The sequence below is a fragment of the Rhinichthys klamathensis genome, unplaced genomic scaffold (genome assembly GCF_029890125.1).
Source record: "Rhinichthys klamathensis goyatoka isolate OS25496 unplaced genomic scaffold, OSU_Roscu_1.1 h1tg000161l_1, whole genome shotgun sequence".
NCBI lineage: Eukaryota > Metazoa > Chordata > Actinopteri > Cypriniformes > Leuciscidae > Rhinichthys > Rhinichthys klamathensis.
In genome coordinates, this window is record NW_026606695.1 from 3,031,411 (window position 1) to 3,054,794 (window position 23,384).

General features: G+C 37.1%; 2 protein-coding genes across 2 annotated transcripts; both read left to right on the forward strand.

The window, feature by feature from the left end:
• The first annotated feature begins 4,780 nt into the window (after positions 1-4,780).
• slc38a7 (solute carrier family 38 member 7) lies at positions 4,781-14,380 on the forward strand. Its single transcript, XM_056258963.1, has 12 exons — positions 4,781-4,959; positions 6,075-6,516; positions 6,618-6,671; positions 9,047-9,191; positions 9,271-9,415; positions 11,508-11,606; positions 11,696-11,753; positions 12,379-12,493; positions 12,599-12,746; positions 12,836-13,035; positions 13,125-13,176; positions 13,872-14,380. Exons 2-12 carry the CDS (start codon positions 6,253-6,255, stop codon positions 13,978-13,980), a joined length of 1,389 nt encoding a protein of 462 aa, XP_056114938.1. The 5' UTR covers positions 4,781-4,959; positions 6,075-6,252; the 3' UTR covers positions 13,981-14,380.
• A 1,886-nt stretch (positions 14,381-16,266) lies between these two features.
• si:ch211-122f10.4 (cathepsin A-like) lies at positions 16,267-22,221 on the forward strand. The gene is made up of 11 exons (XM_056258961.1): positions 16,267-16,503; positions 16,969-17,080; positions 17,325-17,462; positions 17,538-17,699; positions 17,845-17,936; positions 18,059-18,143; positions 18,563-18,703; positions 18,802-18,938; positions 19,015-19,177; positions 19,249-19,338; positions 21,676-22,221. The coding sequence occupies exons 1-11, from the start codon at positions 16,313-16,315 to the stop codon at positions 21,757-21,759; spliced, it is 1,395 nt and encodes a 464-aa protein (XP_056114936.1). The 5' UTR covers positions 16,267-16,312; the 3' UTR covers positions 21,760-22,221.
• The last annotated feature ends 1,163 nt before the right edge of the window (positions 22,222-23,384 follow it).

Below are 23,384 nucleotides of genomic sequence, written 5' to 3' on the forward strand. Positions count from 1 at the left end.
GAAGGAAAATAATAAAATAGATTTTTTTTAGTAATATACATTGTAGTACAAAAGTATGATCGTGTTAATACATAAAAATTGCTTTTACTACAAGGAATTGCATATCAATTCAAAATGGATTTTTAAAAATTATTTGTACTGTTAGGAACATTAAAACTGTCTGTTACTGTACACATGGTTATGTTTCTATAGTCTATAAATACAGTAGAATATTTCTTCCCAAGCCAGTACAAAATCCTTAATGCATTATAAGAATGTAAAAATCTTATATACATTTCACACTGGGATAGTTTTTTAAGTTGCTGGTTGTACATAAGTATCCCGATAATATTTAAAAACTTTACACAGGAAAGTAAATGGGGGCTTTGCAAACAAAAACATACACTTTTTGAAGAAAACCGTGGATAGATAAATACATTTGTCAGAAAATGATCTTTAAATAAAACAATATATATATAAAAAAAGTATAATTCCCCAAAATGGTGGGGGGCAGATTCATGCTCAATTAAAGCAAGTCATCGTATACCAAAGACTGTTTAAAAGAAAAACATTACAGATAGTTCCAAAGCAGATTCACTGTAGTGACGACGGAGGCGGAAAGTGGATCCTTATCAGGAAACAGCTTTTTTAAATAAAGGGTTAAGTCGGTGAAAACAATGGAATCGAGTCGACTACATTACCCATAATGAGCTGAAACGAAGCTTTTTAAAGCTTCGATTCAATTGAACCAATTGCTTCGCAAAATGATTCACTGTTTCGAACATGGTTTCGAAGCGTTCGAAACGCCACACACTGGTGACCATATGTCTATGCTGGTGACGCCTGCTGGTCAGAGCAGTGTGTGTAAATCATAGGTCTAAATGCAACAAAAACACCTTTTACAAACCCATTGCAAATGCCTTATTGAAAGTAAAATATATCAAATACAATTAACTGATCATCTAATAAGATTATATATCAAGTGTCTGTATCTAATATGTTTTTTTTAATACATTTTCAGTGCTTGTTTTGTTTATTCCATGGATGGCTTAGTTAAACAGACCAATAAGAGATTATTAACTACTATTATTCCTTTTAATTATACTAATGTAGTATACTAAAGTATACTAATTAAAACGTCTACAAATGTAAAACCATAGACATAATAAATACATTGGCCGCTGGAGCGTACGTCAACGGCGCCGCCATGTTGGGGATGGCAACTTTCCCATACCTCTCATACCGGGAATTGAGAAAAATGCCTGTTTTGTGCGCTGTTTGGGGCTGTACACATCGCCACACAATTGAAAACAGCTTTCGAGGAATTACCTTTCACAAGCAAGACTGAACGTTTGTTTTTGGTTGTATTTGGTCATGATTTAATTAGTAATAGTAACGTTCAGAGGATAAATTTAAAAATACTACTGTTATTGTGTCACGAAATGTAGTTTAAATAGTTTTTCAGTCGACAATGTAGTTGTTTAAAGCTCAAATATGTGGTTTGTTTATAAAGATAGCGCCTATTTAAAAATTTGATCTGACGTTTTCGGAGCTGTAAGATGCGCTCAGCGCTCGTCTACCCCGCCTGGAACAGCCGTACCTCGGCCAGTGCTTCTGAAGTGTTGCCGCTGACTCGGATGTCTGTAGTCTAGTGGTTAAACATGAGATATAATTCGTCTTGTGTATATCTAACGGGCGATCTTTGGTCTCATTAATCTATAAATGGTTCCCTGGTAAATCGTTTTGGCTGAGGGCAAAGTGAAGTTTCATAACTTTATATTTAGGCTATTTTAACATTGTATCCTGCTGTATGCTTGACTGAAGCTACTTCTGTTATAATGGCTATTACTGATCAATAAAACTGAAATTTAACAAAAAGAGTTAAATATTAAAGTCACTATTTAACTTATTTTTTATTGTGTATATTCTGTAATTGATATTTCTTATTCTATTGCTATTATTATAGTATTATTAATAAACTATGCTATTATCAATATTTTTATGATTGTATTATTGTACTTATGATATTATATAATTATACTAATCATTACTATTTTATTTGCTGTATACTATTTGTTTATTTTATTGACTAAACTATTTACTATTACTTCTCACTTTATGTTATATTTACTATTTGCATTGCACTGTAGTTGTACCATAACCATGGCCGTAGCCAGCTATGAGGTCACCGAGGTCCGGACCTCGGTCATTTTTTTTACATTCAAAAATAAAATGTCAAGCTCTCTGAATGATTAATTAGCAGTGTTTAAACCACCTCATATGAGTGTTTGCAATTCATGTTGCTGCGAGAAGCTGGCGCAGTGAACTGAACGGGGCTTGAGAGCGCGTTGTGAACGCGGGTGCAGCCTCCGTGTTGCCAGATCCACCTAATAGAAAGGTGGCAGTAGTCACCTGTTTTTCTGATTTAATGTGACACTTTAGGAAGTTATTAATGTGGGAAGGTTTAGTGATATATTAACCTTATTTCCAAAACACAAGCTTTGAACTTATTTCGGATTATTATTATTATTTTGTTTTGCTTGTTTTTCGTAGCAATATCTGGCAACATTTAACTGTCGGCATTAATACATTTAAAAAAAAAGAAGCTTATAGACAAACTGTAATTGCATAAAGCTACCACATTCGGTAAGACAAACGCAATGACAATCGATTATCTGTAAGAAATGTATAACACTATCAAAAACAATAGCATAAAACAGATCTGTATGTTAGCCTACAGAATGAAATTTGCCAAATAACTTACTGGCCAGCTGGAAGACGGCTCATGCTGTTTAGTTAACCTTTCACAAAGCCATCATAAAAACATTAATTAAAGCAGTGTTTCTCAACTAGCAATCTATTCAGTCAGCATATTTGTGTTTGATCTGTGTGAATTTCGTCCGAATTTGACGAGTGATTAAAAGATGGCTAATTCGTAACAGTTCGTACGACCTCACTCGTACGAATTAGTACGATTTTTGCTAAAACGTACATATTTGACGAGTTGCCCAATTCGTATGAATTCGTACGAATGACCCTGACCCCGCCCCTAAACCTACCCATCACGTGGGTTTAGACAAATCGTACAAATTCGTACGAATGAGGTCGTACGAATTCGTACGAATTAGCCATCTTTTAATCACTCGTCAAATTCGGACGAATTGGTCGTGAGATTGCGTTGCACTTGCTAGACCTACTTTTTCTTTGCACAAAACTCTCCAGAAAGTGCCATTTTGGTTTATTTTTCACAAAAAAAATCCCGGGGGGGCAAACCCTCGGACCCCCCTAGTGAGAGACTACCCCACACATAATTAAATCCAAATTTAACCCCTGTATATATATATATATATATATATATATATATATATATATATATATATATATGCCAAATTCCATTAAAAAAAAGGGTCACAGCTTAATGTCCATTGGGAAATGTGGGTCCAATGGCCAAACCATTATTATAGCAAAATTCTTTACACAACACCCCGGACCTCACTAATTTTCAAACCCTGGTTACGGCCTTGACCATAACGTATTATTATAAAGGATCCATCAGTTATCTTTGTTATTGCTAAAATCAGGTCAATCACAGAAAATGCTTTTTCCACAATAAGAAAACTTAAATTATATCTCAGTATGGGGGTCTTCTTCACCATTCTTATCCAAGAATAAAAAGCCAGATACATGACAAGCCTGAGCTTTGACCATTCTTTATTAAAAAAAATATTTTACAAGTCTAACTATCGAGATTTTAAATAACTAGAGATGGAACTTTTTGTACACCACATACAAACCACTGCAATCGGTTGATAATGTAAAAACAGTTTGTTTTTATCCAGAAAAAACGCAGCTCCCCCGTTTGCTTACATTTGATTACAGTGCAGTCTTGCCCTCAGCAAAATGGCGGACCCGTTGACGTATCGCATTATGTCTTTAGGTGTGTTCGACATCGGCTGCGGCTGGATGTAAGCGATCGGCGAGAGTAGCCGCGTGCAGGCGGGGAGGAGCTGCAAACGGAGACGTGAAGTCGGACACTTTCTGGTTCCCGTAGTGACCGCTCACGTGGTGTTTGTATACTTTAGCACAGCTGAAGTGAAATAAATGCAATATTTGCCAAATACACAGATGTTTCAGAGACATTTTCATTCAATACTTTATGTAGCCTACTGCTTCATACAGCGTTTGTTTGAACAAGAATAAAGTTCAACATAAGCCCACAGCTAGGCCTACTATCAATGAAGTGGAATCAACGTTTTTTAATCAGTTTTATTTTGATAAACATAACACAATAAATCGCGACTACATGAAAAGAGTGTTTACTGTTATTAAAAAACTGATTTGTGAGCTTTAGTGGAACTAAAGGTGTGAGAATAAACACGAAACGCACGTGATCGTTGTCATGCGGTGAATCCGGCCAATCGTGGAACAGCTGTGTCGTCATCACAGCTCGTGCAGCCCAGAGCAGCCGCTCTTCAGAAGCTGCGCTGGCTGAGTTCTCCGGCTACTCTCGAATCGCTCTCGCGGTACTTTGATGGCATACGTCACAGTCACGTGGCGTCGGCGCTGTATCAAGTCGGACAACATTTCTAACCGGCATGCACTGCTTCAAGTCTGCCGCCGATCGGTCTGCGCAGAGCTGCATGAAGTCGAACAAGCCTTATGTGTAAAACCCATAGACCCATATGACGTAAGAAGCCTCGTTTACTGAAATCACGTGACTTTGGCAGTTTCTTCACGCGCTCCGAATCACTGATTCGAAACAAAAGATTCGTAAAGGTTTCGAAGCTTCATGAAGCGGTGTTTCGAAATCGCTCATCACTAGCTGAATGTTGTCATGTGACCATGTCTGTGTCAGCAGCTAATCGATGAACCAGTTTCAGTGGAGGCAGCAGCCTCATCTTTATTTCAGTTCTTCTCTGGAAAACATCTCATCTATGCTCTTCATCACGGTGCGGGATTAGCGAAGAACATACGCTTGAGGTGGGACATCTGCTTTATCACATATCCTTCATACCTGGACAGTTTATTAGCTAAACAAATGCAGTGCTATGTGAGTCACGTAAGTGTTCGGGTGTCATGGCATGTTTTGTGCCTTTCTGATTTGTGTTTTTTTAACGTTAGTGAATGTAGAGTTCATTTTCTGCACGATTGAAATCGTGCCTATTACAGGAGTAATTTAGTGTTTGATCAGTGTCAGTTGCCTTGACTTGGCCTAATGTTTTGATTGAATCTTATTGTCAGTGAGCATGATGGTCAGTGTGTGGTGATGTATCTGCTATAATCTCAAAGACACCGTCATAAACTAACGTTACCACCACTGTCCTCGGTCATTTAGTTAAGACATTTCATGAAATAATCCCAAATCAATATGTTATTGATCAGCTTTTAATCAAGCTGCTTTAAAGATAAGGTCCAGACAGTGCTTTATTCCTTCTCTTGTGGACAGCATATTTCATTTCCTCATCGTCTGAGATTTCTGCTTACTGATCAGCTGAGAAATACAATTATGTCCCGTGACTCCCAGACTTGAACTAAAGTGCAAACCTCTGTGTCATCAAAACTACCATGTGGACTGTGATCTTGACGTATTGTTCTCAAACAAGCAAAAATATCTGTCAGACAAGTCAAAAGCAAATACACTACCATTCAAAAAGACAAGAAATAAATTATTGAGCGGGGATTTGTTAAATTACTCAGAAGTCCAAAGTATAATGCAACAAAAGATTTCTATTTCCAATAAACCATGTGGTTTCTATTCATCAAAACAATTTCACGGTTTCCACAAAACTACGCAGCACAACTTTCAACTGATAAAAAGAAATGTTTATTGAGCAGCAAATCAGCATATTAGAATGATTTCTGAAGGATCATGTGACTCTGATAATCAGCTTGGCCATCACAGAAAATAAACAGTTATTTGAAATTGTAATACGATATCAGACATTTACTGTTTGTTCAGCTGAGAAATACAATTATGTCCTGTGACTCCCAGACCTAAAAGTGCAAACCACACAATGTAATTTTATGATGCTCATAAACCGTTTTAGTCAATTTGTGAAAACTACCATGTGATATGTTCCCCTCTTTGTTCACAGATGACATTGAACACTGAACACGACTCTCTGTAACTGTATGGACCCTGTCGAGGTGTGTTTGCACCTTTTCCCCCTCAATGGTGGCGGCTCTGACTGACAGCACAAGTGTGTTTACCTCTACTTTTACCCTATGGTGTCCCTGTAAGTTTTATCTGAGGGTGTGAGAAAAGCAAGCGTCATGTCGAGGGCGGACAGGGCTATTAACAGTGAAGTGGGCGATTGGGGCTACAGTGAGGATGCTGGTGAAAGGGCGTGGCTTCTGCAGAGTCCCAGCGTGGACTCCATCCAACTGCCTAACCAATCAGACAACAGAAGGGAAGGGACATCTACATTAGGGGCTGTTTTTATTGTGGTGAATGCTGCTCTGGGAGCCGGACTTCTCAATTTTCCTGCTGCTTTCAACATGGCTGGTGGCGTCACAGCCGGAGTGACCCTTCAAATGGTGAGAGAGACGTATGGACGGTTGTAAATAAAACCAAAAAGTGTTCTAGTCCTTTGAAGTTTGATGTTGTGAAATTCAAAGTTTGCCTTATTCTTTTGCAGTGCATGATGGTCTTCATCATCACTGGGCTGGTGATCTTGGCTTATTGTTCTCAGGTAAGCATATATCTGTATCAGACGCATCAAGAGAAAATGCACTTCTGTTCAGATTTATTTGAAAGATATTAATACTTTTATTCAGCAAGGATGCATTAAATTGATTAAAAGTAACAGTAAAGACAATTATAATGTTACTAAAGATTTCTATTTCAAATAAATGCTGTTCTTTTAAGCTTTCTATTCATAAAAGAATCCACAAAACTATTAAGCACTGTTTTCAACATTGATGATGATAAGAAATGTTTCTTGAGCAGCAGATCAGCATATTAGAAAGATTTCTGTGACGCCGAAGACTGGAGTAATGATGCTGAAAATTCAGCTTTGTCATCACAGGAATAAGTTACATTTTAAAATGCATTAAAATAGAAAATATTTTTTATTAATGTGGCTGTTTTACTGTATTTTTGATTAAATAAATGCAGCCTTGGTGAGCATACGAGATTCCATTAAAATAAAACCTTAAAAAAATCTTACCAACCCCAAACTTTTGATCGGTTGTGTATATATTTAGTTTTATAAAAACTTTTGAATATTAACTGCACAATTGACCGTTTTCACATTTCCGGGTTTCTCGGAAGCGGAAGTCGTCATAGTTGGATTAACTTTTATAACGGTGAATGAGAGACTACATTAAATATAGATATTTTGTTCCCATTTGCTCAAATAGCAAAAGAAAAACTCTACAATAGTGTTTTCACAACTTTTAAAAAGAGGGGGGGAAAACAGAGAGAGATTGATAACAGCAGTCAGAAGACAGAAAGATGTCAGTTTTACAGCCACTCCCATAGCCGCTGTATTAGAAACACTCCCACAGCAGCATTTACTAGTTTTTTGTAATTTAATGCAAAGGTAATATAATACAAAGTATAGGATTATAAATGTACATACATTAAATTGTAATGTGGACTCATGCATTTTCTGTAAAGCTGCTTTGAAACGATGTGTATTTTGAAAAGCGCTATACAAATAAATGTGAATTGAATTGAATACATAATATATATATATATATATATATATATATATATATATATACACTCACCGGCCACTTTATTAGGTACACCTGTCCAACTGCTCGTTAACACTTAATTTCTAAGCAGCCAATCACATGGCGGCAACTCAGTGCATTTAGGCATGTAGACATGGTCAAGACAATCTCCTGCAGTTCAAACCGAGCATCAGTATGGGGAAGAAAGGTGATTTGAGTGACTTTGAACGTGGCATGATTGTTGGTGCCAGAAGGGCTGGTCTGAGTATTTCAGAAACTGCTAATCTACTGGGATTTTCACGCACAACCATCTCTAGGGTTTACAGAGAATGGTCCGAAAAAGAAAAAACATCCAGTGAGCGGCAGTTCTGTGGGCGGAAATGCCTTGTTGATGCCAGAGGTCAGAGGAGAATGGCCAGACTGGTTCGAGCTGATAGAAGGGCAACAGTGACTGAAATAACCACTCGTTACAACCGAGGTATGCAGCAAAGCATTTGTGAAGCCACAACACGCACAACCTTGAGGCGGATGGGCTACAACAGCAGAAGACTCCACCGGGTACCACTCATCTCCACTACAAATAGGAAAAAGAGGCTACAATTTGCAAGGGCTCACCAAAATTGAACAGTTGAAGACTGGAAAAATGTTGCCTGGTCTGATGAGTCTCGATTTCTGTTGAGACATTCAGATGTTAGAGTCAGAATTTGGCGTAAACAGAATGAGAACATGGAACCATCATGCCTTGTTACCACTGTGCAGGCTGGTGGTGGTGGTGTAATGGTGTGGGGGATGTTTTCCTGGCACACTTTAGGCCCCTTAGTGCCAATTGGGCATCGTTTAAATGCCACGGCCTACCTGAGCATTGTTTCTGACCATGTCCATCCCTTTATGGCCACCATGTACCCATCCTCTGATGGCTACTTCCACCATGTCACAAAGCTCTAATCATTTCAAATTGGTTTCTTGAACATGACAATGAGTTCACTGTACTAAAATGGCCTCCACAGTCACCAGATCTCAACCCAAAAGAGCATCTTTGGGATGTGGTGGAACGGGAGATTCGCATCATGGATGTGCAGCCGACAAATCTGCGGCAACTGTGTGATGCCATCATGTCAATATGGACCAAACTCCCTGAGGAATGCTTCCAGCACCTTGTTGAATCTATGCCACGAAGAATTGAGGCAGTTCTGAAGGCAAAAGGGGGTCCAACCCGTTACTAGCATGGGGTACCTAATAAAGTGGCTGGTGAGTGTATATATATATAAAACTTTGGAGGATTTACAATGCTGATGACTGTAAAAACGTGAAAAGGGTCCATAGGGTACCTCAAAATTACTCTTGCTGAGATCCACTGGTTTAAGCCCCACACCTTCTTTTTTTTTAGGTGAGCAATGAAACAACGTATCAGGAGGTGATTCGTGCTGTGTGTGGGAAGGTTCTCGGTGTCATATGTGAGCTGGCCATCGCTGTTTACACCTTTGGCACCTGCATAGCCTTCCTTATTATTATTGGAGATCAGTTGGACAAGTGTAAGTATATTCACATATACAAAGATATGTCAAAATAGTCTGACTAGAGTTGTCTGATTTTCTGTCTTTCTTGGTACAGTGATTGGTGCTATAAATCATGAGTCAGAAACAGCGATTATTTCGCACTGGTACACAGATCGTAAGTTCACCATCACTTTGACCTCCGTGCTGATCATTCTTCCTCTGTCCATACCCAAAGAGATTGGCTTCCAGAAGTATGCCAGGTAGAAACGTCTTTTTTCGTGTTGTTTAACTGTAGTTTTGTCATGCATTGCAATGTTATATCACAGCTGTGATGAGTGCAAATATTTTTCTGTAAACACAATTCCACTTGATTATTTAATCAGTGTTGGGGGCAACGCATTACCAGTAATTTGAGTTACGTAATCAGATTACTTTTTTTAAGTAACGCATTACTTTTAGATTTACAACAAGTTCAAGTTCCGTTTTTTTATAGAGCACATTTACTACCGGCTGGCAACCGACCAAAGTGCTGTACAAAACTTGCAATAAAATACATAATAAAACAAACAGTGATCACTTAGGTTCAGTGAGTACAAAATCCAATTACATGTTAAAAGCTGAATCAAACAGATGAGTTTTCAGAGCAGATTTAAACTCAGATAAGGAGGAGGCCATTTTAATTTGGATTGGGAGTTTGTTCCACAATGTGGTGCCCGCTACTTCAAACGCTCTATTTCCCCTGTTTTTCAATCGGGTTCTTGGAATCTGAAGGAGGAATTTGTTTACCGATCTAAGCCCTCGCTTAGGGGTATATAAGTGAAGTAGGTCCGACAGGTATAATGGTGCAAGATTATTTAGTGATTTGTAGACCAGCAATAGAATTTTGTATTCAATTCTATACTGAACCGGTAACCAATGTAGGGATCTCAGAAGGGGTGTAACATGATCAAACTTTTTACATCCCTTCAGGAATTTCGCTGCTGCGTTTTGAACGACTTGAAGGCGTGAAATTTGAGTCTTAGCCACACCATAATATAGAGAGTTGCAGTAGTCCAGCCTCGATGTTATAAAGGCATGGACAGCAACCTCTAATGAGGCGTTCGAGAGAAAAGATTTAATTTTAGAAAGAGAGCGTAAGTAGAAGAAGCTAGAGCCCACTACAGAGGCAATTTGCCTGTCAAATTTCAGACTATTGTCGATCATCACACCTAAATTACGCACTTGGGATGAGGTACTCAAATTTAAGAATTCCAAATTTTGTGAGTTTTGTCTACTAGTTTCGGAGGGGCTAAAAACAATGGCTTCCGTTTTATCTGAATTTAAAAACAGGAAGTTATTTGAGAGCCATGATTTTACGTCGTCCAGACACGCGGATAAGCAACTAAGAGCATGCTCATTATCAGAGGTCATATGCAGATAGATTTGCATATCATCAGCATAGCAATGAAAAGAAACGTTATGTTTCCTAAAGATAGATCCCAAGGGAAGCAGATAGAGAGAGAAAAGAGTAGGTGCAAGAACAGACCCCTGCGGTACACCACAGGTTAGCTTGCGCGATGAAGGTCAGAACAAAATATCTGAGTTACTTTTTCAAACAAGTAACGCAAGTTTTCCCATGTATTGACTGACAGCTCTCCTGTCCCCACGTTGAGAGAAATCAGGAGTAAGTGAAGAGGCGTTGAGTGTAAACTTGATGGTTATTGTAGTTCTAAACTAAATCTGAGCATGCATTTACTAATCTCACTTGGACAAAAAAAGATTCCGAATTACTCAAAGAATAAAATCAGTGAAATGCAAAATCAGAATACTAATATGCAAACCTCCAATAATTAAATGTGTTAAAACAAATATCTTTATGCATTTAATCTCACTTTATTGACAAATGTACTTGCTGCTGACCTTCGATGATTCAGTTAAACTAAAAATGACTAAAGATTTTTTGTTTTTATTTGTGAAGTAAGTGTTAAACTTTCTTCTCCTGCATCCTATTCTTCTGCAATCCAGAGTCAGAATGGCAGCACAGCTGAAAGGTTTATTTGAGCTGCGCCCTCTACTATACACGCGTGAATTTGCATTTCCTTCAGCCCTATTATTTCAATTTAGTTGTGTAAGGGCCTTTACATTTGCCCCAAAATAAAACTTTTTTTGTTATAAAAAACAAGCCCAGCCCAGGTGAGAAAAAGTAACGTAACGCATTTCTTTTCTTAAAAAGTAAGTAACGCAATTAGTTACTTTTTAAGGGAGTAACTTTACATTGCAATGCATTACTCTTCAAAGTAACTTTCCCCAACACTGTTCCTCAGTATTTGCTGGTTAAATCATATATGCATATTTGTACTGATTAATTTTTAGCACCCTGAGTGTTATCGGCACCTGGTATGTGACAATCATAGTCATCATCAAATACATCTGGCCTGACAAAGACGTTTCTCCAGGAATCATCCCAATCAGGTCAGAAGTACATTTTATATAGTTATTTGAGAGAAACAATACAGAGTAAATTGTGATCACTATTATAATGTGATGTTTGCGTCTTTCAGCCCTGCATCCTGGACCGATGTGTTTAATGCCTTGCCTACAATCTGCTTTGGTTTCCAGGTGTGTAAGTAGACTTTACTCCATTTAGTATTTTAGACTTTTCCAAAATTTGGGGTTGGTGAGTTTTTATTTTTATTTTTTTTAATAAGTCTCTTGCTAACCAAGGCTGCATTTATTTGATCAAACCAGTAATAGTATTAAATATTACAACAATTTAATATAACTGTTTTCTAATTTAATACATTTTAAAATGTAATTTATTCCTGTGATGCAAAGCTGAATTTTCAGCATCATTACTCCAGTCTTCAGTGTCACATGATCCTTCAGAAATCATTCTAATATGCTGATTTGCTGCTCAAGAAACACTTTTTATTGGAGATAATAAAATAATCTGCTTAATACTTTTGTGGAAACTGTGATGCATTTTTTTCAGGATTCTTTGATGAATAGAAACCTAGAAAGAACCATTTATCTGAAATAGAAATCTTGTAACGTTTGTCTAAATTGTCATATTTGATCAATTTAGTTGCATCTTTGCAGTATAAAAGTATTAGTTTATTTCAAAAGATACAGACCCCAAACTTTAAATGGTAGTGTATCTGTCTCAGCCAATGAATTAATGTCTGATTTAATTCTACTTTTGAAATCTAGCAAATCATCATTGTCCTCACACTCTTTTTCCCAGTGTCATGTCAGCAGCGTTCCTGTTTTCAACAGCATGAAGAAGCCAGAAATCCGGCCTTGGTGGGCAGTTGTTACAGTCAGCATGATCATCTGCCTCTTTGTGTATACAGGCACGGGTGTGTGAGCTTAAATTTGCCAAAATATTCGAATGATAAAGCAGGCCGAACAAGAGATCTAAGATGAGCTGGTTGTATAAGCTTTGTGCTTGTTCTTCTCCACAGGCGTCTGTGGCTTCCTGTCATTTGGCTCAAGCGTGAGCCAGGATGTATTAATGTCGTATCCATCTAATGATGTTGCGGTGGCCATTGCGCGAGCCTTCATCATCATCTGTGTTGTTACCTCGTATCCAATTCTGCACTTTTGTGGAAGGTAACAGCCTTTCGTGGTCTATAGATGTGTGTCGATGAAGGATGCATATAGTCAGTCTAAAAGGATGTGTGTATTTGTTTGTGCTTTAGGGCAGTGCTGGAAGGTTTGTGGTTGCGTTTTAAAGGAGAGGAGGTGGAGACAGATGTGGCCAAGGAACAGAGACGGAGGATAGTGCAGACACTCGTCTGGTTTTGTCTCACACTAATTCTTGCTCTCTTCATTCCTGATATTGGACGAGTCATTTCACTAATTGGTGGTTTGGCTGCGTGCTTCATTTTTGTTTTTCCAGGTATTAAAATGAGAATGATCTAAGACTGTACTCTTGCTTGTATCTCATAATTGTTTCATCATATTCATTCTTCTAATGTTTGTCTATAGGGTTGTGTTTGATTCAGGCAAAGCTTTCAGAGCATGATTTCAGATCAGCCAGGTAACTAATTTATTACTTATTAAAGGGTTAGTTCACCCAAAAATTCTGTCATTACCGTACTTACTCACCCTCATGTTGTTCCAAACCCATAAGACTTTTGTTCATATTTGAAATAGAAAGGAAGATATGTTTAATGAAACTTGAGAGATTTCTGTACCTCAGATGAAGGACCATTTCACCAAAAGTTTGACGTTTGTAAAAGTAATCCATATAAACTACACACGCACACGTAGAGCACATCAAATATGGTAAACGGAAGCTCAAACATACTTCCCTACTTGCTTGCTTGACCTTTGAGATTCTGTTTACCATATTTAATGGGCTCTTTGTACTTTGATCAATGTTTATATATGAATAAAAGCCTAAATTAAATGCGTTTATCATGTAAGGCGATCATGTCTTTTTAGAAGACTTGGATTAAACCGCTTGATTTATATGGATTAGTTTTACAATCTCTGTTTGGTGGAATGAACTTTCAATGGAGGAACAGAAATCTCACAGGTTTTGTTAAAAATATCTTCAATTGTGTTTCAACTATGAACAAAAGTCTTATGGGTTTTGGAACAACATGAGGGTGAGTAAATGATGAGAGTATTTTCATCTTTGGGTGAACTACCCCTTTAAACAATATTCAGCAATGCCTAAAGATTTGTGTTTTAAATGATAAAACTGATAACCTAATTCTTTCTCTGTAGTTGGAATGCAATGGTGGCCTATGGAGTCATCATGGTTACAATTGGCGCGTTCATCTTTGGCCAGACTACCACGAATGCTATCTACAAAGATATCATCAGCAGCCCATAGGGAGGGGGAATGGGGTTGTTGTGACCACCAATATGGGCTATGAACCAATAGAGATAGTTAAAACAAGGGAATGAAGACTGTCCAAAAATCATGTCTACCACTGACCTCTATTACGTATTCAGGAGACTGGTTTAAATGTCTCATATTGCAAAGCATGCACTCCCACAGAAACCTGTACCTCTTGATGTAGTGGATCAACCACCAGCATGCAACATCAACCTCTCTGCTCTGGCTGTTTGTGAATGGAGGACCCCCTGGAAAGGATGCTATACTTCTCTATTCTGAATGGATGTGGACATTGTGTTAAATGCTCCTAAGTTAGATCTTCCAAATATAATCTATTTCTTTTGAAATGTAAATGTGTCCCCTTTCCCTTCTTTTTAAGTTTTATATATTTTTTTAAGAAACTGATTTTATGATGGCCTTATATACTTGACATTGCTAATATGGTCAGTGTTCATAATGTTTACCCTTAAAATCTTATTGCAAACTTTGTTTTTCTCGATGATTTGCACTGCCAAACATGTAATTCTTTAGTTCTAAAAGATCTGGGAAGACTAATAGTGTGTGTCGTGTATATATACACCGCTTTAGACTGAAAGTGACAATTTAAGATGTTTTTTTAGAGTATTCTTGAAAAATGGTTTTTATTTTTAATTTGATGCATTGTTGTTGTTTTAGCTAGATTTTCTAAATGTGCTTTTCATGAAAAAGATGTTTTGGCCAAGGATGCAATAATCTCTGGTTTTATAAGTTCACTGATACTTGAATGAGTGTAATGAAGACTAAATGGTTAACTTGAACACTTGAACACAATTTTGTTTTAGGGTGGAATCATTAGTATTGAAAATGAGCATTTCTCTAGTAAATTCATTTGAACCATTCTCCAAACAGTTAAATTGTGTAAGTCACATTGGTGTGCTGGTTTCTCCTTTTGCACCACATGGTCCAGTTGTCAATTGTGTATGCATATTAGCAAAATTCTTATGTCATATCTCATGGATTTAATCAGTAACACTAGCATGGATGTTTGCCTTTTCCTCAATCATTTATTATTGTATGTTTACAGTTTCAGTGCAATCACTAAAGGGATGTTCCACATTATACTGATCTTGTGCTCTTTTTTTCTTCAACTGCAAGATGCTGTTAAACTATCATGCATTCAACTAAAAAATATAAAATTGAATACTCAGAAAATGTAAATGGTTGGCCAAATAACCAAGGCTCAGTTTAAATTAGCCTGTAAGACTAACTCATGTCATTTAGGGCAGGAGATGGAGGATGAAGCATGAGCATTTCTTCTGCAATGCTTTGTCAGGATGAATTAGATTAATTGTGTTTTACTGATACACTTTGTGGTGAAAAGAACTCACCCAACTACATAGCTGTAAATTATGTTGTTTGACATAAAACTGCTAATACTGGCAAAATCCATACTGCACTTAATTGATAGATCATACTGATGCATAGAAATTTAATGGGGAAATAGCTTCAGCTAAAAAAAGGGAAGGGGGGGGGGGGGGTTAATACAGAAATATAGTTTAGTTACATATTTCTTGGACATTTCAATTTTTACTTTAATTAAAAAACATTGATAAAAAATGTGCTGCATGTGGAGAATGCATCATATATACGATACATGTCCATTTTTTCCCTCGCATATGCCTAGTTTGTTGTTTCGGCGAACCGCAAGATATCTGCAATTAAAAGTACTTTTTAAGCTATGAAAGTACTCTTTTATTTTAATTCTATTTAATCTCTAATCAATTCTTCAAAAATGTTTGAAAATTATGTGAAATTTAAAAAAAAAACGTACATCTCACATTTATTAAACGAATTATTAAATAACATACATGTTATGCTTTTATTCAGATCTGACCTTAATTTCTTAATTTCACATAAAATATCTCAGGTTCCGTCTGATCTTTCTACTCTCATTTCAAGCATGTGCTTAATAAAATATCAAGTAATTTTAAAAAGTATTATGTTGCATAAAATTGCTCTAATATATTTACTCTACCTAGCTGATCCAGCAAATGTCATTCAATTCGTTTGTTATGAGGATCTTTGATATAATCTGATAATAACAGGATAATAATCGATAAGATGATAAAAAGGTGATTGTTTACACACGTAGACAGTCAAACAGAGTTTGGTTGCTTAAGTAAAGCGGAAGTGCTGAGTCTAGTTGATGTTTGTCAGCATCACCTGACGAATGTAAAAGTCATATGACCGTGAGAGGAAGGGAAACTCAAAGCCCACGGTCAGGCAGCAGAGAGGGTCGCAGCCATAGACAGTAAAAGAAAGCATCTCGCTGGAGTCTTCGAGGTCCATGTCCATCAGACTGTGTAAAATGTTTTCTCTCCATGTCTTCCTCTGTCTTCTGTCCGTGTCGGTGCATGTCGTGAGCGGCATGTATGATCCAGACGAGGTGCTGGATCTGCCGGGTATGTCTTTTAAACCCAATTACCGTCAGTGGTCAGGCTATCTGAAGGCGAGTTCGGGCAAGTTTTTGCATTATTGGTGAGTTTAATTAGTCTTTTTTTTTTTTTTTTGTCTGAGCGTGAATATGCAGCATGTTTTGTTTGTGATGAGGATATGTTTAGGCGAATGGCGTTTCCGCCTTCACACTGAATGAATAAAGACGTCTTAAATGCAAAAAACCAAACATACCTTTTTTTAAGTAATAAAAAAAATGTTTTTGTTTTTTTTAATAAAATATTTTGGCGATATGGTCCATTGAATGGGGTGTGATATAAACTAAGACACAATAGTGTACCTGTACCATATTCATACCATATCGTGCCTGTCTAGAAAAGTATTACATTTTGTACATAATTGTAATACTATAAGTTTTGGTTTTGAACTTTTAGTGTGAGTACGAGTAACTTAGTAGCTGTGCAAACAAGGTTTGAGTCTCCTCAGTAAGGCAGAAAGATAATGTTTTGTGTATTAATAATGGCATTGATGAGTGTGTGTATGTTTCAGGTTTGTGACGTCTCAGAGGGACCCGCTCAAGGACCCAGTCTTGCTGTGGCTGAATGGAGGTCCGGGATGCAGCTCTTTGGATGGGTTTCTATCAGAGAATGGACCCTTTCATGTAGGTTGATAAACTTCTTCCATTCAATTTAAAAATGACAATTACTCAAGAGCTGATTTAATTGCAAAGGACTAAGAACTACAGAGCTGTAAAGTTTAGAGAGGGAAAACGTAATGTTGAGTTCTGAATTGTTCTAAATTGCTTTTCTGTTAATCACAAAAGCATAAACATAAACATTGTTTCTTCCGTGTGTGTGTGTGTGTGTGTGTGTGTGTGTGTGTATCTATCTATCTGTGGTCCTTAGGTCAATGATAATGGAGCCACTCTTTACGAGAACGAATTCAGCTGGAATAAAATCGCCAATGTTCTGTATCTTGAGTCTCCTGCTGGAGTGGGTTACTCCTACTCAGATGACCAAAAATATCAAACCGATGATGATGAGGTAAGTATGCAAACATTCATAGACATTAATAGCCTTTAAAAACTTCTGAAAGCCTGATATGTACCTTTTCTTTAGGTGGCGGATAACAACTACCTGGCTTTGCAAAGCTTTTTTACCAAGTTCCCAAATTTCACCCAGAATGAGTTTTTCATTTTTGGCGAGAGTTATGGAGGCATCTATGCACCCACACTCAGTCTGAGAGTTGCCACTGGAGGCCAGCTTAAAGTGAACTTTAAGGTAAATTAAAATATGCTTGATTCATTTTTAAAATGTAATTTATTTATGTGCTTATACTTGAAGACAAATGTCTGTTGAAAGGTTTATTTTTTTATTTCTCATTTATGTACTTATTTTTTAATTCTTCGTTTGGTTTCTTTTGCAGGGCTTTGCTGTTGGAAATGGCATTAGTAGTTTTGCACTAAATGATCAATCACTAATCTACTTTGGTAACTATCACGGCCTGTTTGGAGAACAGTAAGCTAAATCAATTATTCCTTCAGTATATGTGGCCACTCATGTGTGTATTTATATTACAGTAATGACAATTAATATTTTAATTAAAGTGGGGTTTTTTTCCTATGCTATTTTGCTTATAGGTTGTGGAAGGATCTGAATGACAACTGCTGTCAAAATGGAGTCTGTAACTTCTACAATAATTCTAAAGAGTCCTGCTCTGACATGGTAACGTGAATACATCCACATGCTCGCTGCTTGTTGTACAACCCTGAAATAAAAATGTACTATTCTTGTTTAAATGGAATATTGCCGTTTTTATTATAAATTATTTATTCGTGCACATCATATTTAAAAAAATATATGCTTGTGCCTTCGTAATCTTAATCAAAATAACTGCCACTCTCACTTGCAGCGACTTCTCTTCTCTGATGTTGTGTTTTTCGGCGTGAGGGCGGGACAACCCGTCACTCACATGAGATCACAGCAATAGCAAACCACAATGATTCAATCAATTCCTGATGGACAAAATCAAGTCTACTTTTTTTCTTGTTTGAGAAGCCGGATATACATCACATTAGAGAAGAAAAGACTATCGCAACTTCCGTTTCATGCCGACTTTGTGATTTGTCTTCTGTGTTTTGCAGGTATCGCATGCATTTAATATAGTCTATAGCTCTGGGTTGAATACATATGCGCTGTATCTTGACTGTGCTGGTGGTGTCACATCTCAGAGAGCCATGAAGCACCTTTTTATAAACTTCAGGAAACATTGGGAAGCTAATCAGGTGAGGCCTGTTTGCTCTACTCATGCATCCTTCCAACATCTACTTTAATAAACCAGAGAGAACAAAAAGGTGAATTGTGTTCTCGTTTGTATGTTCAGTTAGTAGGAAATACTCCAAATGTTAAGGGAGTTCCTCCATGCATCAATAGTACCGCTCAGATAAACTGGCTTAACCGAGGAGATGTGAGAAAGGCGCTGCACATTCCTGATGTCCTACCACCATGGGACATCTGCAGGTAAACTGACGCCTGTCCTGACTGTGTGTGTGCATAAGATCATGTGTGCATACTGTGTTTTTCCTTTTTTATGCAGTGATGTTGTGGGAAACCAGTATCACACCATTTACGAAACTGTGAAGGACGTCTATGTGAAGCTGCTGACTTTGGGTCTGAGAGCTTTGGTCTATAATGGAGACACCGATATGGCTTGTAACTTCCTTGGAGACCAGTGGTTTGTCGAGCAGCTTGGACAGAAGGTAAGTTCTTTGAGATGTTCAGCAGATTTTATAGCACCTTCTAGGTTTAATGTTTGGTTTTCTTCTTCAAGGCAAGCACACAGTACCAGTCCTGGATTTATGATAATCAGATTGCTGGATTCTACCAGCAATTTGGCAACATCACTTTCCTCACAGTCAAGGTAAATGTGTGTTGCTCTTTTCCAAGGTGTAGTAATACTTTACTTACTTACAGCTTCAATAAGATCCATTGATGTGCAACCTCTGTTTGTAATCTTTATAGAGATTCATATGACTGGCTCTAATCAGTTAGACATTCAGGCTAAACTGTAAAAGCGCCAAACTGTTATTGTAATGATATGCCTAAAAATGTTGCTGGTTTCCATTTTATAGACCTTATTCGCAAACACCGGAAGTAGCTAACCGCGGCCATATTGTTGACATGACATCTGTCCTGCTGCCCCTAGCCGCGCGCAGATTTGAGTTGAGGGGAGCAGTAGCCTAATGGCTTCATCTCGTCGGTATCAAGAGAAGATGAGGTTGATTGGTGTGGTGGACCCACATCAAATAGACCCAATAGCATTAAGTAAAGATCCGTCCTTATTGCCAGCCGTAACTTATCCGGATATTTATAACTAACTTATCTCGTTCATACAGTATCCGTATACAAACTACACTTTACCTCAACAAGGCAACATAATGAACGACACTCGTCTCATTCGTGGAGGTGGAAAAACAAGTTCTTTGTGACATGCAAGATTTGTTGTATTAAAATGTAAATGCAAAAGAAAAGGCATGAGAGTCGGTTGTTTTTGTCAATTTTAAGTTTTAATTTAAAATGTTTGTGATTTTAATATAAGTACATGGTTACATATTTGACCACTTGCTTGAGCAACTTAATATATAGAAGTAATGCATGGAATAATTGGCTTACGTTGTTAAAATAGTGAGTATGTGTTCAAATAAAAATAGTGAGTACCGTTTGTGGTACACCCGCGGTCCCCGCGGATCAGTTACGCACTGCAAACGCAGCATATAAAGCACTATAGCGCGTCCTGCTTCTGTACCGTATACGCACCGCACACGGATTATGTGTGAAACCTGTAGTTAAATGATGGGAACAGACTTTTCTGTGGGGAGTTGTCTGAAAGTTTAGCCTATTTATCCTAGCTCGCCTCTCCTGCGCTGGCTCAACTCTGTCTCCTTCCCTTCACGTTTTCTGACAGTCGGTAACTCGCATAAAAACTAACTCCGGGGTTCTTATTGCTGTTGTTAGAACAGCCGTGTATTACACAACACACCATCACGCTGTTTAAAAAAAAAAATACAGTGATAATACCGACGCTGCCTCGCTTGTCAATAGGCTTTATGCACAGCTGCACTACTTCCTGAACTTCAGCCAGCTCCTTTGTTTGCTGTCTGCCATTATTGGACAAACTGATTAATCCAGGTGTGCCTGATTATTGTTACTGAGGCCAGGCACACCTGGATTAATCAGTTTGTCCAATAATGGCAGACAGGAAACAAAGGAGCTGGCTGAAGTTCAGGAAGTAGTGCAGCTGTGCATAAAGCCAGTTTCTTTGTTAACAAAATGGCCGCCGCAAACATTGATGACGATGCAGATCGAATAACATAGCAATAAATGTCATATGTGCAAAATATACGATACAAAATAAATTAACATTTTTATTTTTTTCAAATTATATGTATGTATCAAGTTTAATTCACTAATCCAAATAACAAACGGAGTCATATGTCAAAAGATTCAGTTTTAATTACAAAATAAGTATCATTTAATTGACCAACTTACCAACAAAAAAACCCAACTTTAAAATCTGTAATTTTCTGTCGCTGGTTGAATGTAGTACAATGCACAGATGTACAAAGCAGAAAACATCTGGGTCATGTTTGCATGTTCTTCTGTCACTTGAAATCAGGATTAGGCATAAAATTATGTCATACATGTGAAAATCAGCTGAGAATTGATTAAATAGTTCTAACCTGGCTCAGAGGAAGATGGGAATCATGTCTTTGAAGGGTAATATTATACAGTAATTTTATATCATATTAATTAAGGGGTAATACAAGACTTATTCACCTTACAAATGGTTGTTGAAAGCAAAAATGCTATAAAATTCAAAACAGGTGCTGTTTATTTGGAATCATCACCCTAAAATTAGTAAGAAAGAACTATTGGATTTCATTTAGCAAATATGGTTTTGTGGTGTAATAATAATAAATGTTTCTTGAGCACCAAGTCAGCATATTAGAATGATCTCTGAAGGATCGTGTGACTCTTAAGACTGGAGTAATCACAGGAATATATTACATTTTAAAATATAATCAAATAGAAAACAGTGATTTTAAATTGTAATATTATTTCACAATATTACTGTTTTACTGTATTTTTGAACAGCCTTGGTGAGCATAAGAGACTTCTTTCACAAATAGAAAACGTGTGAGTGTGAGTGAAATCATTCTTATCAAAGCTCTTGTGACATACAATTCTACTCTTCCAGGGTGCAGGTCACATGGTTCCTCAGTGGGCTCCTGGTCCATCTCTACAAATGCTACAGAGTTTCCTGTCTAATAAGCCTTACTGAACTTCCTCCAGACCATATCCTGTCTTAAAGCACAAAATCAGATTTTCAGAAGTTGTCCTGGATTGATTTAAAGAAAGTGTGATTTTTATTCTGAACTTTTGAAATTTGACATGAAGATGCAAGACAGTTTTCTCAGGGACTGCTGTGTGTATTTGCATATGTTTGGGAATTTAGTTAAGTGGTTTTTATTTTGTTATTTGTTTCAATCTTTTTTTATGCCTTTTTCCTTGAACACTGGGGGTGGTTCTCATAGTGATATTTTTAAAAACATGCACTTTTAAAAATCACATAATCAAAGATACACACTAGAGATCTTCTTAAAACAGTATTGATGGATATTATGTGGTTTTAAAATGCTCAAATTATGTCTTTGCATTATTGGTTCGTTTTATAAGATTTCTGTTAATTAAATGATTGCCAAGAGACTCTCTTTTGTAAGTTGTCAAATAAAGTATACTGAGAAAAAATGTAGTCTTCATTTTGTTTATACCCTTGAGACAATAAAACTCTTAGGTCAAATAAAACCAAAACTGACAGCAAAATTCTACTCATAACTAATATGCATCTATGATTTTAAATGGTTTACAAACCCATCTGATTCTCAAATCATCTAAGAATTGTTATATGGATGAGCGACAAATGATACTCCTTGAGGTACAGTGTGTGGAAATTCAACTTAAAAGAAGTTTCAAATTTTAAAGTTTTCCGCATGGAACTAGAAATATAAACTGGGAAATAATAAAACCCTTTTGTAGTGTAATTTGTCTGCACTCCTTAAAACAATGTACCTGCTAACGATTTGACTAATGTAGGGGTGTAACGATACCCGCGTCACGATTCGATACATATCACAATACTGAACTCAAGATACTATATTATTGCGATACTCCAGTCCAAGACATATGATAAAAGGTTAACAAAAAATGTACTGTTGATTAAAATGCTTAAATGGGTTTTACATTGTGGGTGTAAATTAATAGGTTTGGACTTGGTGCTGGCAACCCAATGCACAGGACAATAGTGACACCAGAATAAAAATAAAAATACAGAATTATTTTAGACGAATATGCTTGCACTCTGTCACCCGCTAGATATATTTACAATAATCTAGGGCACTTTTTTTTCTGGCAACATAAGACATTTGGCATTTTCAGGGCTCACAAATATTCCCCCATTGCATTATACATTATATTTAACATTATATATAGTAGTTTAATGTCTGACACTGAAACTCTGTAAACTTGAATTTTTTCTCACACAGTAATTTTCATTTGGGGTGAATTATACACAATACGTATTGTCACTATTCATGATACATATTGATGCATTTATGTATTGCGATATATTGTTACACCCCTAGACTAATGATATGGTAACTTTTTAACCACAACAGAATCTTGAGAAGTGAAAAAAAAAAAAAACCTGATTTAAGTCATTTTCCTGTTGTGTGCTGGGCTGAAAATGGGGGCGTGGGGGGACAGAGTCCAGGGAGTGAATTTCAAGGGTGGTCTGCGTTCCAGTTCAGAGTGTAATGTTGGTATAGATTATAGAAATTTTTATATTTAAATACATCTGAATTCTGAAATGTCAAAGCATGGTCCCTCTAGTAAATCACTGCCATTTAC

Excerpts from the sequence above, each read along its gene's own strand:
- si:ch211-122f10.4 (XM_056258961.1), top strand. The coding sequence starts at position 16,313 with ATGTCCATCAGACTGTGTAAAATGTTTTCTCTCCATGTCTTCCTCTGT. Across the intron at positions 17,700-17,844 it reads AGCTTAAAGTGAACTTTAAG|GGCTTTGCTGTTGGAAATGG; the intron begins GTAAATTAAAAT and ends TTTCTTTTGCAG. Across the intron at positions 18,939-19,014 it reads CCACCATGGGACATCTGCAG|TGATGTTGTGGGAAACCAGT; the intron begins GTAAACTGACGC and ends TTTTTTATGCAG.
- slc38a7 (XM_056258963.1), top strand. The coding sequence starts at position 6,253 with ATGTCGAGGGCGGACAGGGCTATTAACAGTGAAGTGGGCGATTGGGGC. Across the intron at positions 6,517-6,617 it reads CCGGAGTGACCCTTCAAATG|TGCATGATGGTCTTCATCAT; the intron begins GTGAGAGAGACG and ends ATTCTTTTGCAG. Across the intron at positions 13,177-13,871 it reads CATGATTTCAGATCAGCCAG|TTGGAATGCAATGGTGGCCT; the intron begins GTAACTAATTTA and ends CTTTCTCTGTAG.